Here is a 22,787-nt window from a genome sequence, read left to right as displayed (position 1 = left end):
CTACATCTGTTCAAATAAATGCTCCACTGGAAAAGGCAAAACAGGGGAGACAATAAAAAGATGGTGGCCAGGAGTTAGAGTGGAGGAAGGGACTTGGGTTAGTAGAGTACGGAGTTTCCCAGGACAGTGAAACTGTAAGATATTGCAATGGTGGTGCCGGATGTCATAACAAATCCACCAACCACATAGAATGTACAACACAACATTTTGTGGTGATATTGTGTTCCCCAATATACCATGCACCCTAATAAATTTATCTGGGGTCAGAGAACAGAACAGCTACTAGACAGACATAGAGGCCAGAAAATGGTGGCACTTATACCTTTAATCCTAGCCTTCTGGAGGCAGAGATCCATCCAGATCTCTGTGAGTTCAAAGCTACACTGGAAACAGCCAGTCGTGGTGACTCACACCTTTAATTCCAGGAAGTGATGTCAGAAAGAAGAAAGATATTTAAGGCATAAGGACCAGGAACTAGAGCTGGTTAAGCTTTTAGGCTTTGGAGCAGCAGTTCAGCTGAGATTCATTTGGATGAGGACCCAGAGGCTTCCAGTCTGAGGAAACAGGGTCAGCTGAGGAACTGGCAAGGTGAGGTGGCTGTGGCTTGTTCTGCTTCTCTAATCTTCCAGCATTCACCCCAACACCTGGCTCCAGGTTTGTTTTTATTAATTAATAAGACCTTTTAAGATTCGTGCTATAACATTTTGTGATGAATGTAGCATCATCAGGTGAAGGATGCAACACTGTGAGACCCTGTACATGTGTGAGTACAGGAAATATGGGAAATATCTCCACTTTCTCTTCAGTATGCACGCAAATCTAAAACTGTTCTAAAACTTTGAAAGGGTTTCCTGGCTGCTGTGTAGTCAACAGGATACCCGAGAACAAACGGGCTCCTGGACCAGTTTAGATCTACTGTAGGACTCCAGCAAGGACTTACAGAGGTGGTTCATACCAGAGATGTGTTAAGTAGGAAACCTTCAGAGTCTGGAAATTCTAAAACTGGGGTCACCAAGACTTTCAGATAACATAGTTACATGAAGTAACACAAGTCCTTGGCTGAGCTATAGGAAGGTTGGAAACACTTTCACAAAGCAATTTTGAGAAAAGATTGGAGTTAGGTTTAGTCAAGTTAGATTGACAATCAAGTGGCTGGGTCAATTATTTTATGAAACAAATTCACTATCTGTATTCAGCTAGTGTGGAATCTGGCAGGGAAATTTCAAGTTGCTACTTCTCCTGTCAGTCCTCAAGAAGCAAAAGTCATCTATAACAAAGTTTCTTTCTATTCTGCTGCAAATCCTAAGGGACCCAGGAAAGACTGGGCTCTGGAGTTCACATTCCCCAAGGACAATGACACCCTTCCCCTTCTCTCCCCATGTCATCATTACCCACAGTTTATGTCTTAGGCAATCTTCTGCTTCTAGGTACAAGTTCTCTGTTCTCCAGCTGGGGAGCAGAACTTCCTGTATTGAGACTTGCAATCTTTCCTCTTCCTTTCCATTTGTTCTCCTCTGTCAACTTCAAATGCAGTACTTTCCTCCCACTCTCTCATTTCGACTTTAACCCAATATTCTACCTCTAGTCACACCTGAATCTATGCTCGAGTCATTGTTAAATTATTTATGTATTTATTTATTTTCACTGACTCTATTAGAGGCTTGATGAAGATGGAGATGTTTAGAGCATCAAATGATATGCTGTGGAAGGCAGTGGGAGGCTTAATTAATGCACATGATTCCTAGCACCTATTGCTGCCTCCTTACCAAAGGAAATGTGGTTGTTGTCTAGTCTAAATGTGTAAAGAAGCATTGCTACAGAGTCTACTAATTCACTGTCAAAACATCACTATGGCTATTTTTTCCCCTTCCATCCATTCATTTGTTTGCTAGTACTTCAGACTCTATAAGAGACCTCCAAGAATTTCCACTAAGCCATAAAATTTGCCTAAAACTCTTTGTCTCTGTTTACAAATATTTCTAACGCATTCCACTGTTGATCCTGGTTACCATCAGCTTGTTTTTGGAGCTTCTTCATATGGAGGTGGAGGACCTAAGGCACCCAAACATGGAGCAGGACACAGTTCAGTGTTTGGTGTAGGAAGGCAGATTCCAGCCGTTGGACTTCCAGCCATTTCTGTACCTGGAAAAAAAATGCAGGGGGTGTGAGTCACTTTTCAGGCAACGCACAGAGGAGATGAATCTGGCCTTTCTTGCATCACTGAGAAATTTATTTGTGCCCTTGAGGAAAACATTCACAATCACCTTTCTCGCCACACCGACAGCTGAGTCACTACAAGGGGAAAATACCCAGAATGATTTGCTTACACCATTACTGACTAACCCACCTGGAAACTTTACAATGTAGCAACTGAAACCAGAAAGAAATATTCTGTTGGGGACCATGGAGATGATTCCTCTAAATATTAATGCTGTTTTTGCTAATGCTGTTTCACTAATAGGAAACCCAAGTCTCACTAGGAACATTAGACTACTACTAAACTCCATTGTGCCATATTTAGGTTTTCAAAATACAACAAATACAAACAGTTCGGTGTTTCCTTGTAATAGGTAATAAGCATGTTGAGATAAGTGGTGACAAGTTTGCACTTAAAATGCATACATAATAAACACAAAACATTCTAAATAAAAGAAAAACTTTCAAATTGACGTCCTTACATCTAGATCATGTACAATACAGCCGCTAAACAAGCATTTCCTTTTACAAAGTGGTAACCTTGAGGGACCTTGAATTTTTTCCAGTGGCTCTTTCAGAAATCAGGATTGCCTTGAAGGATTATTTTGAGTCACTGGAAAAATCAATAGTAATATTTTATAACCCTCTCTTTTTGCATACTTATTATTTTTATCCTGGATATTTATCTAACGCTGAATTACTTTGACATTTTTATATATTAATTTTAGCTGAAACACAAGCATTCTCAAATATTTACATATTGATTATGTCTGCTTTAAATTACAATGACTGGGTCATTAGTTCCTCTAGAAACTCTATGGGTTACAAAGTCAAAATTGTTTCTCTCTGTCCTCCAACAGAAGAGGCTCACTAACCTTCCTGAAAGGATTCAGACTTGGTAGCATCTGGAAGAATGCTATATTGCAAAGAATATACCATAGTTACCAGTGAATTCAGAGTACTAGACATTACTCACTAAAGGAATGCATATGCACATTATCAAAATGATTACTTTGTATGAATTATGATAATGTAGAATCATGTTTTCCACACGTGCATTTGCTTTATTTTATATCTTGCTGATCCTTGGTTATTAGTATTACATGAGAAAGACAGAAATGTATTGAATATGTTTTATTTCTTGCTCCAGGATTTTTCTTAGAATGCTTTTTTTTTTAAACTGAATAACCCACCCCTATGCTACTACAATTATTTAGCTCATTTTTCTCTTCTTGAGCTAAAGGATAATGATGGTATCTATCTCTGTAAAAGCAACATTAACTCTCTGGAGATGTGGTGGGGCATGTGATTAGCATGTAGAAGGCCTGAGTTTAATCCCCAGCACTGAAGAAGGAAATCTCAGGAAAACCAAACACATGTCTAATGTTTAAAATGAGCCAGGCATACAGTTAAGGGTTACAGCTCTTACATAGCATCAGATATGGTGCCATGTTAGGAAAGTGTAGCAATTTAAATCTGTAACATTATTTTCTTATCAATTCTATATATTAATGGTTATTTAGTGATTTAAATCATCATTATCATTGTTAGATATGACAAAAATCACTAAATAAAAGTGTAGAAGGTAAAACCTTATGAAGTGCATAATCTTGGACTGAGGTCAGCTAAGCGGGGGGACTCCATCAGATAGAGTTAAAGCTGATTTTCTACAGTACCCTTATCTCAGTAATTACCTCCATTCAGAACTAAAGCCATGAACGGTAGCCGTTCTCCTGGTAGACTGCTGCTAATGTACTCAGCACAAAGTCAGAAGTCACTTAGACTGCTGCCTGGGAATGTTTGGCCAGTGGCTTGACACATTTATTTTTTTATGTTAGTTTTAATTGATTTCTCCTGCTGACATCAATATTGTGATCCCAGTGATATGATCCTGACAATTGGTCTCTGTGGCGGGGAAGTAGTATTTCTTGACTACAAATTTGCCTGCTACTCTTATGGTTGTTATGAAAACCATAGGTGTTTTATTGATAAACTAATTGAACCAATGATCTTAGAAAACTTGGAAACTGAAGATATACCAATTGTCATTTTTTTTTGAGTATGTTAATATACAATTGCATGTGGCATGGAGTAGGTGGAGCAGGGGATTTATTTATTTGTTTGCATATTTATTTAGAGGGCATGTATGGGGGTCAGAGGACAACTTGTGGGAGTTAGTTCTCCTCTCCCACCATGTGGCTCTCAGGGATTGAACTCAGGTCATCAGGCTTGGCAGCAAGCACCTTTACCCAACTGAGACATTTTGCTAGTCTTATGTTATGTTTACCTTATAACAAGTTAACTCAGTTTAACAGTATTGAGAAAACCCTATGGCTTTGCCAGAAAACTGTTGTTTGAAGGACCTATTTATTTTTCAATTTTGTAAAATCCACACATTTATCACTGAGTTACTATAATTAGAGTCCAGATTTCATATATCATTGATAGTAATTCCAACAGATCTGATGTATGTTAACATACTTTTTCTACCTCTTTCATTTCTTACTCCTCATTGGAGTGTTGGGAAGTGGGGAAGGAGGAAGTCCCACTGCTTTCCTCCTCCAGGCTTTGAACTTACTATGTAGTCCAGGCTGCCCTGGAACCTGAGTCCTCCTGCTTAAGTCTCCTGAGTGCTGGGATTATGGATATGAATCACCAGGCTTGGCCGTACTCCCGTTTCATCTCTCCCTCCTCACATAGAGGAATGGCTAAAAAGCCTGAGTGTGAGCCATCCTTCTATCATACACTGAGCATGTGGCTTCATCTGTGAACACCTTTCTCTCTTTGTCTTCAGATTATGAAGAATGGTAGCAAAGTTTTCAGAGCGCCGTTGGGAAGAAGAAGTGAAAGTTGAGGTATATACATGCGGGAAACACCGAATCATCTGCCATTCATAGGTCTTCCCACCAGTGTGGGAATGAAGCCTGCACACTTCCCTTTCAAATGTGCCGTAAGATACTCACATGTGCAACGTAAACCCTATATAGAAAATCTCTAACAGATCCTGTGATAAAAACAATCCTGAGCCACCTACAAGAAGAAAGACTTGGATATGCAAAGGCTTGCTTCTTCTTGTCTACATCCCTCCAGGCTTGGCTTCCTTTCTCTTTCCAACTGAGAGTACTCACATTTAATCATGGCTGAAAAAACCAGAAGCTCTTTTTTTTTTTTTTTTTTTTTTTTTCCTGAACTATGAAAAACAGAAAGTCATCTGTGAAACTGCAGAAAAAGTCGGGGTTAGAGAGATTGCGTAGCTGGAAGGCAGCGTACCTAGGCCATCAGCCCTAAGAGGCTGAGGCAGAGTGAGGCTTCCTAGAGGGAGGAAAGTCAGAGGTCCTTGTCAGGGACAAGTAGGACCAGTGGAATGAGGACAGGTGGACTGCTACATAGAAATCATAGTAAACTGCTGTTGTTTGTTTAAATGTGGACAAACAGAGTTGGAGTTGTCTCTTTTTTTAGTATATGTGCTGCCGAAGTGAGCACTGGAGTTGTCTCTTATACGCTCTTCTAATGAATGCTAGGTCACTTACATACCTTAACTGTCTTCCACTCACTTCCCAAACCTCCAGTTTGTCTTCCTTCATATCATCAAATGCCTACTTCCTTATTAAAATGGGCTCCATTTTAATATTCAGCTTTATCACTTTACTTTCCATGAGATCACAATTTTACCTTTATTTTTAGAGAATTCATTATTTCTGTTGTGAATACATTGTAAAAGTCACTTGACATTACTTTTCAAATACAAACTAAAACACGATCTAACAAACTCAAATTCTTTTACTTATTTATTTTTTTACTTATTTTGAAATCACAGCGATGTCTATTTCACTGTTTTACTATCTCTACTTTACATAATGGATTATAATAATAACTGATGGTTGCAAACCTTCTGCATTTTCTGTTCAATTATCCATTAGAATAATTATTAAAATCATAGACATCCTGAAGTTGACAAAAAGGTCAAACAAGTTATCATTTTACGCCTAAATCAATAGGAATTAGGAAAAAACAACTAAATAACTGTAGGATTAAAGCCTGGGAGAAACAGGAAGGAGTAAGAGAGAAGCTGGCTGGTAGTTGGTGGCACTTGGGAAGACCCAGGGCTGAGTGGATATTGTGGCAGAGATGCTGATGCAGAACTGGACACAGAAGATGGTGTAGGGTCGGAATGAGGATAACGAAGGAAGGAAAACTGCCTAGCTGAGTCTGTGGCTGGAGACAGGAAGAGGAAGTGCGCCCACAGCAGAACAGAAAGGAATGGTTTAAAGTCTCTATGAAATGAATCCATGCCAGGCGCTTTTCATACCTCCAATTAAGATTCTTGCTCTACTCCTTTAACTGCTGTCCTTCTTATTCCTTCTATTCTCTGGTAACCCCTGCTCCTGCTGAGATGCTGTATGAGTTTGTTAGGGCTGCTGCAGCCAAGTACCACTAGCTGGGTGCCTTTATCAGCAGATTTTTTTTTTTTCTCATGACCCTGAAGGAGACATTCAGGAACAAGAGTCAGTAGCCCTCTTGTCTTGGGAAATCTCCCTCCTCAGCTTACAGATGACACCATCTTCCCCTTGTGTCTTCACAGTATCCTCCCTTTGTTCCTGTCTGGGCCTAATTAATATCCCTTCAGAGGAATGCTAGTCAGACTGGATTAAGATCAACACTTGTTATACAATTTTAATTGAACTGCCTTTCTCAAGGCTGTAACTCCAAATAGTTTCATACTCAGAGGTACTAAGTGTTGTAGGATAATCCTTTTGTATACCATGAAGATGTGTCTTGGTCTAGGCACCTTGTGATTTGTATAATAAAGAGCTTAATGGCCAATAGCTTGGCAGGAGATAATAGGTGGGACTTCTGGGCAGAGATAGGAACTTTGGGAAGAAATTAGGTGAGATCTGTCAACTGGACACAGAGCAAGTGGGACATGCAGTACCAAAGAGAAGTCACATGACAGAATGTAGATTAGTATAAAAGGGGTAATTTAAGTTTTAAGAGCTAGTTGGGAACAAGCCTAAGCTAAGGTCAAGCTTTCATAATTAATAAGAAGTTTCTGAGTCCTTATTTTGGAGCTGGTGGTCCAAAGAAAGTCCAAACACAACTAACCAATAGGACCTGATAAGATGAATTTGATGGGTACACAAAGTGGCTCACAGCAAGCTATAACAGAGGGATTATGTCTTCCTCTCCCGTGAATAATGAACATATAGCAAGCATGGACACAAAAGGGAAGATCGAGTGCAATAAATGTCAAGGTCTCTTCTGTTGGATCCAGTGGCTACATAGGGGGCTTCTGACTCTAGACTACTTCATTCAAGGGCATAGGTGTTGGGAGAAGTGGGTAGTATTTGTTTACCTGAGCACTGAGTCAGCAGAGTACTGTGAAAAGATGCCATCACTGGGCCACGAGATGCTCCCCGGGTCTGCAGTGTTTCACCGAGGTCGCAGGGACATTTCTCAGAGTTGGCATCTCATCAGACATTGCTATGGACTGTGCTGACAACACCTTCCTTAAGTATGCCTTATATATATGGATGCAGAGCCCTGTGCCTACTCTCCTCTTTAGTATTTCTAATCAAATAAATTGGCAATCTGAGCGATGTAACATTGGCAGGAAATGCACGTATATAAAATTGCCTATTTTATACATTTTTGTAATAGTAAAGTTCAATTAATTCCAGCCTTTAATAATCATAAAAAAATTTTCTTCTTGGCTTTTCGTTCTTGAGGGCAATGTTTGTGAGATCCTGAGTGTGAAACCTCTGCCCCTTATGTCAGAATGACAGAGCAATTTCAATTAATATATGCAATAAGTAGTGATATTAAAGTGAAATAACTTCTAAAGAGATAAAATAAAGGTCCAGGAGGAAATGGAGGTTAATACAGAAGTTGTACTGTGTCCATTAAGACGTTTCCAATGGCTTACTTCCCACATCCTGTGTCCAGGGGGGACATCCTCTGTGTGTCAGAGATGGCAGAGAGTCAGGAGCCCTATTCTATATTCTAGTTGCTCATCAGTGTCATTCACGTGATTTCTATTTATTTATTCCCTCTTCTAAATAGTGGATGTCAGAAAAACTGAAAAATGCACTCCCATAACCTTAGAGTAGGCCCATGAATCACTCAGTGGCTGGGCTCAGGCTTTGGCTCAGGCTAGGACTGTGAGCACATGTTTTGTAGGAGTTGTGGAGATAGGCATGGTTGTTTTGACCCTTCCTGGATCTTGCAGGAACTGCAGGATCAAGAAGAGTTCTTATTTCCTGGGAGAGTAAATACGTAGCAACGAAACAGATGTGTTCAGAATGTGAAAATATAATTACAGTTTCATCTACTATGTAAATATAGTGTGGGTCCAGGCTGCAAATTGTCCCAAAATATTAATTCTCTGGAATTTACTTCCTGAAATTGCTAGTTGGCACTCCCTAGAATGACAGAGAATGCCACTGTCTAAATTACTTTCCTGTATTTTGTTCCTGAAAACAGAAATAAGAAGGCCAAAAGGCACAGCTCGAGGTCAATATTTGCATCAAAGACTGCCTTCTCAGGAAGGTGAGCGCCTTAGACAGGCTGGGGGAGGGGCAGAAGGTAGGGCTGCTTTCTGCCCTCTCTGAGCTGGCTAGAGAAGTATCCTTGAGAAGAAGCAACTGAGCCCATGTCTTCCACGATACACAGCAGTAGAAGAGACATCGCAAGAGCGTTTAAGTGTTTCTTTAAAAGTAAGAACCAGAAGCTTTACTAGCCGGCTTGGGAAGAAAGGTTGGAAAATGACAAGAATTAAGATTCTGTAATGTAATCCCTACCATCTGGGATGGGTCTTTAAGTATCTGAATGTTAGATGTATCATAGGATGAGTTGGCTAGGATATGAGCACTCACACCTAATTTGTATAGCTAACTATCCCCATTTCATAGCAAAGCTCTACTAATATATTAACTGGGGGGGTGGCGGAACAGATCTTCTCTAAGAGAACTGATGAGCACTCTCTGGAGAGGACATTTATGAAATAGAGATAAGGTTGGAAAAGTCTCAAACTATCGCTTAGGACTTGGTAGAAATGAAATAAATATTAGCTTTTTTAGAAGACAGTTTCTTTCTGGTATTTGTTTATTTATGTTTATAATGACTTCAGCCTAATACAGAGCTTGTAATTCTAAGGCCCAGGTCTTCAAGACATCTATGCACATTATTGTTATGTGTTAGATTTAATGTTTTTCTTCCCCAACTCTGAGGCTGTGCAAGAAAATTCAATAGCAGATATGTGAGACACCAAGAACACCACACAACCACGGCTACAGTAGCAGTCTTTAAGAACTGTAGCAGAATCATCAGGCAGTATGATGTTGAAGATACAGGAGACTTTTCAGAAGGTTGAAGGTAGCCTAATGGAAGTGTTTTCCTCGGAGGGAGGGAAGAGTGGAGACAATGAGGCTGTGTGCTCTTCTTTAGGAATAAAAGCTTACTTGGAAGAAAGAACATTACATTTATTAACTAACTCTATTTAAATAAAGAAAAGGAGATCAATATTTCCATGCATATCCCTTTGACAAACATTTTGTTAGGTTAGTGACCCTAATTCCCTTGATGCCACATGAAAAGTAATTTTTATTTTAGGAGAAAAATCTATTTTTTTATTGTAGAATTTAATTATCCTCTCCCAAACAACAATTTCTCAGGTTGATAGTGTCTTTTCCTTGTTAAGTAATGACTTCATGCTGGGAAGCGTATAAACAAAAAGAATCACTAAATATTTTTCTTTTTAATGTATTTTTGTTAATTCTTTGATAATTGCATTCACGTGTACATGATAATAATTACTCTAACTCCTTCTGGAAACCACTCCCAGGTCCACCCCTACCTCCCACCCACTTCCAGATCCACATCTACCTCCCTACCTACTTTCAACTTTTTCAATTATTTATCCTTTTTTTTAAAAATTTTTTATTATTATTATTTTTTTTTACTAACCCACTAAGTGAGTCCTTTTTGTGCTGCCTGTGGGAAGAGACCATCCCCTGGAGCATGACTGGCCTACCAGGGGCCACACCCTTAGAAATGGTTAACTGTCAACAGCTCCCCATCTAGGAGCAGGGTCCTGTATACCCCTCTCTCCATGCTGGAATGTTGGCTGACTTGCGTGGAGCAGGTCCTGTGCAGGCAACCACAGCGGTTGTGAGTTGATGAGTGCGGTGGTCCTGTTGTGCCCAGAAGACACTGTTTGGTTCCGGAGCCTCTGGCTCGTGATCTTTTGGCTCTCTCTTCTGCAATGATCCCTGAACATTGGGAGGGGGTGATATTGATGTCCCCCTTTGTGTTTGAACACTCCAAAGATGCTTAAGAATCCCTAAGTCTCAAGAGCACTACATGTTCAAGTTAAACCCTCTTAGCTTATTTTTTACCCCTTCAACACAGTTGTTAGCTTTTCTGTTTTATATATTGAAAATTCCACATTGGCCCAAGTTTCTGAAAGGTAGCCAAGTTAGTTTTTATCAAGAACTCTTGGGGTAACTGTGTGGTCAAGTAAAATCTAGGAGGGAAAAAATCTCACCATCTCTGGGTGAAAGGACCATGCTTAAGGGTTAAGAAAGGATTATCAATTGTAGCCACTTGGAAACAATCAAGCGATAAGTGGTTTTCACTTGGCGTACTGAAAAGACTGACTGCTACAAATAATTCTTTTTCCTTTTTTAATCCTAAATGAAAACTCGAAAATGATGGGCATGGCATGACTTGGGATAGATAAGATGGGTGCGGGCAGATTTGGCATTCCTTGGTGTTTCTGCAGAGAAAGTACACCACTATTGATTTTCTTCTGCCCGATGCTGATGGTTTCAGACTCTGCACTGGCAACTGATACTTCAGAAAATATGGTTCAGCGTCACTTCCGATGAGTTAAATGAGTTGGCAAAGGCTTAATGATTAAGGTTCTAACTACAGTGTAGGATCCAGGAACATCAAAGCCAAGAGATGCTCTTCTGAACTTCAAGTGTTCATCTCCTCAAATTTCTATTTGTGGGGGGCCCAAAACAGCTTGACCACACAGCTGCCAGGACAAGCTTACTGCCAGGTACCACCCAGTTCCCAGGAAAAGCCATAAACTGACCCCACCCAGGGAGGGCCAGCATCTAAGGGGAAATACCTGACATTCCAAATGTTCCATTCCAACCATTGTAAGATATCACCTGGTGTCCTTTAGCCCAGGCACACATCCATTTCTCTTTTACCAAGATGTCCCTAGCCTATCAGGGTCCTGAACCCTGGAAATTTCCTCACCCCCAACCTCTGCTATGAAAAAAACTCCTCCTTGCCTGGCCCAGAACTCTCCAGTCCTACCCCTGAGTCGGACACACTGAGGGTCCAAGACTGAGCAGGCTTGAATAAAGGCTCTTTGATTTTACATACAGGATTCAGTCTCTGTGGTGGTCTTTTGGGGGTCGCCATGATCTGGGTATAACACTCTTCATTTGTTGATTGAAAAAACTGCTTAGCCTCTTTTGCCATTCTCTGAGAGTCGGTGAGGCATACTTCTTCTCTGTTGTCTCTTTTCTTCATGTATGGTCTATCTTTAATACATGTCTTTGAGTCTCCCAATAGGTATGCGGTTTTTTTTAAGTGTATAAATGTGCTTTCAGTGATAGTTTTTCGAGGTTTCACAGAGGAATCCAGAAGTATGCAGACAACTCACCATAAATGAGATCCAAGTCTCCAACAGCAAAAACAGCCACGGTGCGTCTGGGAGGGTCAGCTCGGCACCTTCTCAGCCAGCACTGGAGACAGAGAAGCACTACTCCACAGAGGAGAACCGCCAAGAAAATCAGCAGCAGGAACCTGGCACCAAAAGTAATGGGGGAGAAGTGAGGTGGAGCATGTAGGAGTTGGAGTTTCTGGAAGTGCCGGGCAAGTATACAGGGACTCAGCTAAGCTTAATTGCAAGCAAACCAGAATGCCGAGTTGGGGGGGCAATCCACTACCATCCTGTACTGCCAGTGCAACTGGAGAACCTCAGGCAGGGTTGATACTGATGGCTGGTGACAATCATTTGTTCCTTGAAAACTAGAGGGTTAATCTAAAAAGTGAAGTCTTTTCTGCTTCCTCCTTTTTTTCTGTTCTTTTCTTCTTTTTATTCAACATTCTATCCACTTCATTAGTATTTAAACAAATGTAAATATCTGAGATATTGGGGCTAAGGATTCAAGATAGCCAAGACAGTGTCTCTGCCTTTGAGGAATTGAGTATTTTATTAACAGAATTGCTTAGTGTTAAGTTTGGAAGGTATAAAAGTTGTGATTTAGGGAATTAGAACTGTTTTAAATTTTCTGGAGGAGTATCTCATTAAAGACACATTTGGCTATGTTGAATGGGTTTTACCACCAGAGGTGGAAGAATAATTTAGAAAGATTTCAAGAGGAGACAATTATTTTATCATTAACAAACTCGAGTTATAGAATAAATCCAGTCTTGAAAACAATAGACTCTTTATCACAGGAGGCGTTTAGTAAATACTGTCCTGATACTGATATTTCTACAGCTGTTGACTTACACTCCCCTAAATTTCCCTTCAGCTCTTGATTGCACGTGCTGTTTCAAATTATCTAGGAGAACAAGTACATATGGACAACCACATGCTTTATAAAACAATCTGAGGAAATCCTTACCAGATATACCAGCCATCAGGATGTTGGTTATTATAGTTTACACACCTAGTGATAAAGAAAGAGCATGAGTGTCTAATTCTAGACAGCTAAAGACTATTCTTTGGTGCTTTAAACTTTATACTCAACACATCTATTTTCCTATAATATTCGGTTGCTCAGTGCCCTACAGATCCGTTCCCAATAGACTAAGAGAATATTTTCCCCGTGTCTACTTCATTCAAGGTGCTGAGAAGACAGGAAAGTTGGAAACCACTAGACGTGCAAAGAAAATGCTTCATTGCAATAGCTTCAAAGCAGATAGATTTCTGCCCCCCCCCAGGTCTACTTGTTTATTTAAAGTTTTTTTTTTCCATTTTACATACCATCCACTGTTCCTCCTTCCTCCCCGTCTTGTCTTAAGCATGGAAAGGTTAGTGAGGAGCATTTTAAGGTCAAAATGCCAGAGGCATTGGGCAGATAATCATACCACTATTCTCATTCTGCTTTTCTCAGATACCCAGAGTAGAGCCCTTTGTAATTCAAACTCCCTGAGGAGGGTTTATAATCTGTGGGATTAATTTCTAGGGTGTGACCATGCATGTGTTATTCAATTCAGAGTGCCCCTCTATGTGGGGAAGTACAGTACATTGAATGCCGAGGGACTTCTTTAAAGACCTCAAAACACAGAGGCTGTCATGGCTTCCTCAGCGTGAGCAATATGAATGACTGGAACCCAGAGCCTGATCAGCTTCTGAGATGCAGCCGTTTTGCGTCATGTTATCTTCAGGCAACATTAAAGTCATTTTGAGCTTGAAAGCATTCATCAACTATGGCTCCCAGCAGCCTCCAGGAGGTGGTGCACCAGGTGTTCCATTACGGTAGTCAGAAGTCATGTGTGACATATCTAAGGCAACACCATGGATTTTTTTTTTTTCCAAACTTAGAAGACAAAAAAGATTTCACTAAGGCAGAATTTGACTTAATTTTGATTTTTTTTGAACTTTGAATTTGAGGTTTGTTTTCAGTTTTGGATACCTGCAGTTGCTAGAAAAGTTCATAAACACAAGTGGCTAAGAGAAAAATGGACACTCAAATGTAACCTTAAAAAGGTGCCTAAGAGGCCGGGTCGTGGTGACACTCCACTGGTAGTCCCAGCACTCGGGAGGCGGAGGCAGGCAGATCTCTGTGAGTTCCAGGCCAGCCTGGTCTACAGAGTGAGTCCTAGGACAGTCAGAGCTACACAGAGGAACCCGGTCTAGAAAAACCAAACAACAGACAAACAAATAGATCCTGAGCAAAGTGAGTATCAGCGCAGGATCTTGAAAATCATCGGAGGCACATCTTAGAAGCGGACATGATCTCTCATCACCGGTTCTGTGGACTGAGGTCAGGTGCAAGTGCTGGTGCAGTGAATACGGTACCAGCTGAGCACAAAGAATAACTATAAAGATCAAAGAGTCAAACCATCCGTGTAAAGCAGGAGCCAGTCCACACATAAGGAGTCTAGTTGGTCTCATAGAGACAAAAATTATCACATGTAAATTATATCCTTTGAGATCGTGTACTATTTTTACAATTATATATATATATATATAAAATCTTTTGTAGTCATAAAATTCTAAAGTACTGATTGCAAAAATCTTAAAAACATAGTATGCTTATAAGGATTCTGTCCTTAATTACGTCACCATCCTGCCATGGTGTCCCAGCCTAAAAAGTGGGTGGGTCCTCTGTGCGCCCCCTTCTCTTTCTGCTCTCTCCTTCCGGCTGTCCTCTCTCTCTCTCCCTCTCTTTCTCTCCCCCTCCTCTCTCCCAATACTTTCTGCTCTCTCCTTCCGTCTGGCCTCTCTCTCTCTCCTCTTCTCTCCCAATAAAGCTCTAAAAAGGTAACCATGGCCTGTGATTCTTTCGATCAGCACTCTCCTCTCACAAGCAGCACGCTGTTTAACTAACAATGCTACTTAAGCTATGCTGTCCTAACCCCAAAACAAAACAGGAACTCTTGTTTTAGACTCTTGACCTGAGCTCCTGGCTAGGAATATGGAGCATTTCATCTTTCTTTAAATAAAAATCTCCATCTCTATTCTTTTCCATTTGAGATGGTCCACATAACTTAAAGCCAATTATAAATACCAAGTGTCTCATTGTTAATTGCAACTTTTGAGCCATTTAACATGGATTTCAGTGTTAACACACATAACCTCATTTCATTTTCTCCTTCTGAGCCCTTTGCACCCCCTGGTGGAGGTTCTGATAAACAAAAGGTCAGGCAACTTCACTGTAGAAATGAAGCCATGGCTTATTTTCACAATGTCCAGCATTGAGGGAACATTTATTTCATTCTGATCATTTCACACATGCAGACCTGATATCCAGAGTGAGGACAGACATTGGTTCCTGAACTTGGAGAATTCTGGAAGAAGCCTACAGAGTTATTCAGGAGCAAGTCTTAGCTGGAAGATGGCGCTTCTGACAGTGAGGACATCCTTCCTTCTTGGATTCCAGTCCTTTCCCAAACTGTGTTTTACAAAAGCAATTTTTGAGCTCTTAAGTGCACGCTAAAAATATTATATTTGCTCAGATTTTAATGTAATATTTTCAGGGTAGGAAGAGTTTGCATTCTTGAAAATAAAGTTATCATTGAAGAATAATTGTAGCAGAATTGTTAGAAGGTCCTATTAATAAAAACAAACCTGAAGCCAGGTATTGGTGTGAATGCTGGAAGATCAGAGAAGCAGAACAAACCACAGCTTCCTCACCTCACCAATTTCTCAGTTGATTCTGTTTCCTCAGACTGGAAGCCTCTGAGTTCTCATCCAAAATGAATCTCAGCCGAACTGCTTCTCGAAAGCCTAAAAGCTTAACCAGGCTATAGTTCCTTGTCCTCATGCCTTAAATACCTTTCTGCCTCCTGCCATTACTTCCTGGGATTAAAGGCGTGAGTCAGCATGCTTGGCTGTTTCTAGTGTGGCCTTGAACTCACAGAGATCCAGGTGGATCTCTGCCTCTGGAATGCTAGGATTAAAGGCGTGTGCTACCAGTGCCTAACCTCCATGTTTAATATTGTGGCTGTTCTGTTCTCTGACTCCAGATAAGTTTATTAGAGTGCACAATATTTTGGGGAACACAATACCACCACACATAATAGTCAGCCTAGGAGGCTGATATTAGTTGTAAACCAACCACCAGTCCATCTGCAAAGAAAGAGACCACGGAGTGCACAGATCGAAATAGGGCGGCCATATTACACTGGTGTCCCAAAAGCTCAGGGCTCATCATGGAAGTGGGGCAGGCAGAAAGGGTATAAGAGCCAGGGGGGAGTGTGTCTGCAGTGAAACAGTATTTGATGGATGTGGTAGATAGACACAGTAGCTCACAGTGGCTGGGACTGCATGTAGAAAACATGCAAAATATTAAGCTAGACAAATTCCCAGCATGGACAGGGAATGGGTTCATGAAGTCCCACCCCTATGTTAGGAGCTATTGACAGTGGTTAGCTACTGAGAGAAGGAGAGTCACTTCTTTTCAGGCTTGCAGGCCCTGAGAGACTGCTCACTCTCCAGGAACGAAGTCCCACACCCATGCACATATAGGCAGCATTAAATGAACTCAGTGGATATGAACAACCTAGAGAGTGAATGAGAGAGGAAGAAGGGAGCACAAAAATGTAGAAGGGAAAGGTAGAAGAATTGGAAGTGTAGATTGGATTCAAACACATATGAAATTGTATGAATATTTTGTTGTTGTCTTTTGGAGACAGGGTTTCTCTGTGTAACAGTCCTGGCTGTTCTAGACCTTGCTCTGTAGATCAGGCTGGCCTAGAACTCACAGAGATTGGCCTGCCTCTGCTTCCCAAGTGCTAGGGTTAAGGGCGTGTGCCACCACCACCTGACTGAATATTAAATAAGACTTTTAACTAAAAGTTTTCAAGAAAAAAGGAAAAGATGTGTGGAAAAATAAGAGTTATAGCTGGGTGGTGGTGGCGCATGCCTTTAATCCCAGTACTCGGGAGGCAGAGGCAGGCGGATCTCTGTGAGTTAGAGGCCAGCCTGGTCTACAGAGCGAGATCCGGGAAAGGCGCAAAGCTACACAGAGAAACCCTGTCTTGAAAAACCAAACAAACAAATAAAAAATAAGAGATACTAACAGATTTAAGGGGACATTTGCAATGATTATAATTCTCTTCAAGTAGATGGCAAAGGAAATTGCTCTATGAACCAGAACATGTAGGCTTGTCTTTATTTGGATGTTGTGGAATGGTTCCTGCTTACACAGATGGCTAGACTGGTCCTTACTGTTCTATGTGCTGTAAGTCTATGGACTGAAGCTGCAAATTCATTAATGTGGTAACTTCGAGAACCTCGGAGAGCTGCTGCGCTGTTCCTCTGATGATATCATCCAGCGTTTCCTACAGCAGAAAGTGTTATGGACGGGTGCATAGCTTCCTGTGAAATTCTTTACTCCCAGGGACATAAGGAGGGAGCATATTTCTCTGCTCCTCCTGTAAAACTGAGGAGACTCAGTCTGAGGTGAAATGACTTGTGTGGCATAGCTTTTTGGGGAGATGCAAGAGCATGAGTAGAAATGACCTGGCAATGGAGCCCTGTCCTTTAGCACCCTGTGATACTGCAAGTAGAACCTCAGGCTTCATATTTCCATACGCAGTTTACACCCAGAAGCTAGTTCCAAAATGCTTTAAAGGAATGCTGGAAAAGAACTGAGGGGCAAGTTCAGGGAGAGGATCTGAAAAGAAAATAGGCCAAGAGTGACATCAGTTTGCTGACCGAATGCAGAAAATCTCATATAAAACAGCAAGGGGGGGCTGATCTCTGACTCTGGCCTAAGCTTCCCGCAGTTAATAGAAGGAGAGAAAGAAGGTCATATGGAGAGGAATGTAGTGAAGAGTTGCTCGTCAGTTGTACAATTACTCCTTGTATAGAAACCAGAAGAAAATTCTGCTAATAAGAGGGACAATGTCTTTATAGCTACTCTTAGAATAAGTGAAACAACCGATTTCACTTTTTTTCTTTTGAAAACTAAGTTCTCAACATGAGTCAATGTGCAATTCAACTATAATAATTCGGAAGTGGGTGAGGGGGAAATGGTATTATCTAAAACTTAACCGTAAATTGCAAGATCTCTACAAAAAGCACGGACTGCTTATCCTTCAGGTATTTCACCAAGTATGTAAGAAATTGAATTAAAAGTTGAATATGAATATGTCTTTGCAGTAAAAATATGGGGCATTGAATTCTCAGTTCTGGGTAGAAGTTCTGCCTTTTATTTGTTTTCCTACTTTATTTAGTTGTGTCCTTACTTTCTGTGACAGGGTCTCACTACCTAGCCCAGGCTTTTCTTGCATTGATTTTGTAGTTTAAGCTAGCCCTGACTTGAGATGCCTCAGCCTCCCCTCAGAGTTCTGGGATTATAGGCATGCACCATCACACCTTGACCTTTTCCTATTATTAAACAAAATGTTTAACCCACTGAACCAAACAAATTGCCAACATCTCATTAGGAAATCTATTCATGTAATTAATTTATAAAGTCATTTTTTATATATGTATATATATATATATAAAACATTCATATTTTGTAAATCACTATGTACTCTTTGACAATATAATTGGTTATTTATAGGGAGAGGAATGGATTAAAAGCACAACTAATTAAAATGAAAGGGGTCTGCCTCATGTTTCATTTCATACAATCAATTATAGTATTTAGATTTTTATACAAAGCAGCCGGGCGGTGGTGGCGCACGCCTTTAATCCCAGCACTCGGGAGGCAGAGACAGGCGGATCTCTTTGAGTTCGAGGCCAGCTTGGGCTACCAAGTGAGTTCCAGGAAAGGCGCAAAGCTACACAGAGAAATCCTGTCTTGAAAAAAAAAATAGATTTTTATACAAAGCAGAACAATGTGTTATTTACACTAAAATTTTAGCTACAAATATAAAAGAGAGTAATTCACATCACAAAAATATCCAGTATTTAAAAACAAATTTAAGTGGAACTAATTAGTTGATCATTTTATAATTCATATAAACTGTTTTGGAGACTCTTGGAATATAAAAGTTGAGGCACTAAAAAAAAGATATCTAGCTAATCAGAACCTTTTTTCTCGGCTGGGCCTGCACCCAAGCAAGCCTCCCCCTCCCCAGCAGTGACCCTCCTTTTTTCTTCCATACAAACATAAGTCTCCTTCTTAGTGTCGGTTTGCACATGAACTTTGGGCCAGCCTTTATTTGCTCTTGTTTTTCCTTTCTAAAAGATGTTAAGAGTTAACCACACCTTTAGATCTTTTTTTTACCTGTAATCTAGTGGATTTGTATTACTCTTTATCCCAAAAACTGGTATTGGATGATGTTAATCTTTTAGTCAAGTACTGTATTTTTAAAATAATTGTCTCAGATCATAGAAATGAGCCTAAATTAAAAGTCCTTCGGAAAAAGAAAATCTTGTTTGGATATGGGACTTTTGCTCTCTCCTACAGTAGCATGTCTTTTTTTTAAGACTCATCCAACTAACTCTGCTTTGTGCAAGGCATTTTGCACAAAGGACTTTGTCTGTCGTCAATAGATTGACTTCTTTTATATTATTTCCCTGGAATACCAGCCACTTCCTTGTCTTTTCTACCTTTCTTTCCTGCTATCTTGAATGTTAACTGAGGCAGTTTCTGATTTTTACTCAACAGAAAATAAATGTGGGTAAATATAACAGATGCTGAGATGTAAAATGGCTTACTAAAGAAAGCTTATATTTAAGCATCATTTAAAACTGTGCTGTGGACTTGATTATCCCCCTCTTCTCAGTTTATTCTATATAAAGGGAAAGCAGTCACCCCAGAAGCAGTAATGCAGCTTATAGGCTTCCCAGTACCATCCCTCCTTGTCGTATTGACTGGCAAGTAGAGTCAACATTTAAGGCTCTTCCCAATCATAGGAGTCTATTATTCTGGGTCAAAGGCAGAAAATTAAGGAGGCAAGATGTGGGCAGCCTTGAAGTTCAGAGTCAAGCAAACACTACGAAAAAACTGCTCAGTCACAAGCAGCAGAAGACAGAGCATAATAGTAGGTCCAAAAATTAATGTAAAGAAATAGCAGTAGAAGGGACACACACACACACACACACACACACACACACACACACACACACTGTTGACAAGATGATCTGAAACAGTGAGTGATTCCAGGGCTAAGGACAACTCCCTCTCGGCCCCGTCTCTTTCTTTAGAGGCGATGCCCACAGACAGGGCTCTGAGAGGACGAGGCCATGATAACTGAAAACAGCTGGCTGGCAGAGTGCTGCACCCAGAACCCAGCACTTGGCAGAAGTGCTTTTTTTGACACTTGTGCTCAGCCACACTGCATTACAGTTCCCATTCATCATCATCGGCATTATTAATGGCACCTCCTCATCTCCTGAGTAGAATTCTGAGAACCATTAATTCTCCAAAAGTAAGGAGATGAATCAATTATTCACATAATTTGCATCTGATGCCCTTTGAAATGCACACGTAACACAGGCTAAGATTTGAGTTCCTTGGTTGTATTTGAAAAGGACCTCAGGAAAGGCGCAAAGCTACACGGAGAAACCCTGTCTCAAAAACCAAAAAAAAAAAAAAAAAAAAAAAAGAAAAACTGAAAAGGACCTGTCTTGAAACCATTCCTTGAAATTGCCATACTTATGAGTGTGGGGGCAAGGGAAGAGGACATCACAATTCTTTTGTGGCCTAACAACCACGGGAACCTCGTAGTAGGAGAACCCAAGAGCCTACACACACCTGCAGATAGCTCTATTATTATTATTATTCAGCAAAGTGATCATAATGGCAATAGCATTTCCTTTTTTTTTTTTTTTAGAAATCATGATTTTTTTTACCTTTGAGCTTTTCAAATGAATTGAGTTTGATTCTTTGTAGTTTTCAAATGCTAAATAAAAACATGAAATATCTTGTTATTTACTTACATTTTATTTTCTTCACACGATAGATCTGAGAGCACCAGCTGAAACACATATTTAGAACAATAAAATCCAAACATTTCATCGGTCTAATCCTTTAATGAAAGCAGTGCCTGGAGACAGTGTGATTTTACATCTTTTTTTTTTTAATTAAAAGCTCTGCAGCATAGTTTATTGTTGGTACACAGAGGTTTAATTTGGGAAAAAATTCTCTGGGTAGATTCTTAAGCTCAGCAAGAGCAGGAGATCCACTAAAATTCCTCTGCATATCCCAAGAGATGGATCAGAACAGTATTTTGTTTTCTCTGCAGATTTTGCTTGATCTAGAGAGTCATGGACACCCTTGAATTTCTTTGTTTTCATATTTTAGTGAGAGGGAGGAGAGTCACGATTTGAGTACTATTTTCATGCAAAGGAAAAACTTTCCCAGTCATGGGAAAGGGAAGTCAACCATGCTGGCATTGACAGAAGTTAAATATATGTACAAAAGGGGTGACTTGAATCACTGAGGTTAATTTATGGTCACATGATATTTCTGTTTGGGAAAAACTCATAAAATAAAATTTTCTCCTTATCAAAGAGGAAAAAAGAAATAATCTTTGAGAGGCCCAAACCCTAAGCAATCTAACAAAATTATCTTAGTTCTCAGTGTTGAACCTTAGAGGAGGCTACAACATTTCACACCAACAATCACAAGAAAAGAGATGTTTCTTTCTGGAGACTGTGTTGATGTGTTACTCTAACTCTGTGAATTAAGATTCCTTTGTACAATGAGAAGACTTTTCAAACATCACTCGCACGTAGCCTTGAGGGTGGTTGAGGTCAGGTGAAGCATTTACTTTTCCAGACTACCATAGATAAATACAAATACAAGTAAGATGTTACAAAATTTCAAGTGATAGTCTTTGGATTTTGCATGGGGTCTGTGTTTCCCCCTTGATCCCAAATGTGCCTTTTTCAGCACCTAGTATTTATGCCAGATGGAGCAATGGATTGACCATCAGAGAGCATGATAATGAACAATTTATAAGCACAGAAAATGAGTTGCATTCTCTTTTGCTGGAATGCTGCAAAGAGATTTGCATACTAACCGAGAGGAAAATGAACATTCAAATTCTGTCTATAAAGAAACTTTGTTTATGAGTAGATGCAACCATTTGGAATCTCACTTAGCAGATAAAACAAATTAAGCCAGCATTTTCCTTTCAAGTCAGCTCCTAGTCTTCTCACTCTGCTGTACTCTTACTGGAGTGCATGGTATCTCATTATTACTACTGAACTGCCAATGTATTAGCTGCTGGTCTCCCAAGTTGTTATGAAATAGTGAAAGGAGGGATTAATACGCTGTAGACCTATATCTTTCAGATGTATCACATTCAAGTAACAGAGACACAAGGATGCCGTTATTGGTTAGAAAGAGATACTGGCACAGAGTGACCACATAAACCCTAAAATGCTTCTTTCTAAAGAAGTCGGAACTGAAAAACTGTCAAGAGTCCGGTGAGTTGAAGAAACTGATAAATATTTTCTAAATTAATATAGTCATAGCATCTCTGTGTCAACAGCACTGCTGAGTTTAAAAACATCCCAAAGCATAACAAAGTAAAGTAAAGGGTATATTGCATCACTTAGTTCCACAACATCGCAGCTAAATAACAAAGAAATGAGTCTAAGGTCGTGAATGTTTTGTTTTTCAGTCTTGGAGCAATAAATAACACAACGCACAAGGTGCTAGCAACACCTGGAAGGGAACATCTTTTATGTGCGGGAGTTACACAAAGGACAAACCCGCAGCAAATCAAGCCCATAGAGAACCCCAGAAAGCTCCCAGAAGTATTGATGGTTACCTGGAACAGCGGTAAACACAGGCTTCCTGCTGTTGGGATTTTGGAAGTGGCCCAGAAAGGACTGGATCTTGACATACTCAAAGGAATGATCTGCCCAGACACAGAGGCTTGCTCACTCTGATGAACTCTCCCAAATTCTGTTAGCTGCTCTATGC

At 40.2% G+C, this 22,787-nt stretch overlaps 1 protein-coding gene across 1 annotated transcript; it reads right to left on the bottom strand.

The window, feature by feature from the left end:
* Positions 1-1,967: 1,967 nt before the first annotated feature.
* Positions 1,968-22,759, bottom strand: Tmem207 (transmembrane protein 207). The gene is made up of 5 exons (XM_059277663.1): positions 22,633-22,759; positions 20,792-20,829; positions 12,846-12,890; positions 11,876-12,018; positions 1,968-2,142 (listed from the first exon to the last, which is right to left on the bottom strand). The coding sequence occupies exons 1-5, from the start codon at positions 22,705-22,707 to the stop codon at positions 2,012-2,014; spliced, it is 432 nt and encodes a 143-aa protein (XP_059133646.1). The 5' UTR covers positions 22,708-22,759; the 3' UTR covers positions 1,968-2,011.
* Between the last annotated feature and the right edge of the window lie 28 nt (positions 22,760-22,787).

The sequence above is a fragment of the Peromyscus eremicus genome, chromosome 12, assembly GCF_949786415.1.
Source record: "Peromyscus eremicus chromosome 12, PerEre_H2_v1, whole genome shotgun sequence".
NCBI classification, from domain to species: Eukaryota; Metazoa; Chordata; class Mammalia; order Rodentia; family Cricetidae; genus Peromyscus; species Peromyscus eremicus.
Note: the sequence above shows the minus strand (reverse complement) of the source record. Positions and strands in the feature narration are given on the sequence as shown.

What these genes read in the sequence shown, in the direction of transcription:
- Tmem207 (XM_059277663.1), bottom strand. Translation starts at nt 22,707, where the DNA reads ATGTCAAGATCCAGTCCTTTCTGGGCCACTTCCAAAATCCCAACAGCA. An exon ending in TGTGTTTACCGCTGTTCCAG is followed by an intron (nt 20,830 to 22,632) that starts GTAACCATCAAT and finishes TATGTGTTTCAG; the next exon opens with CTGGTGCTCTCAGATCTATC. An exon ending in TCGTGTGAAGAAAATAAAAT is followed by an intron (nt 12,891 to 20,791) that starts GTAAGTAAATAA and finishes CTTTATCACTAG; the next exon opens with GTGTGTAAACTATAATAACC.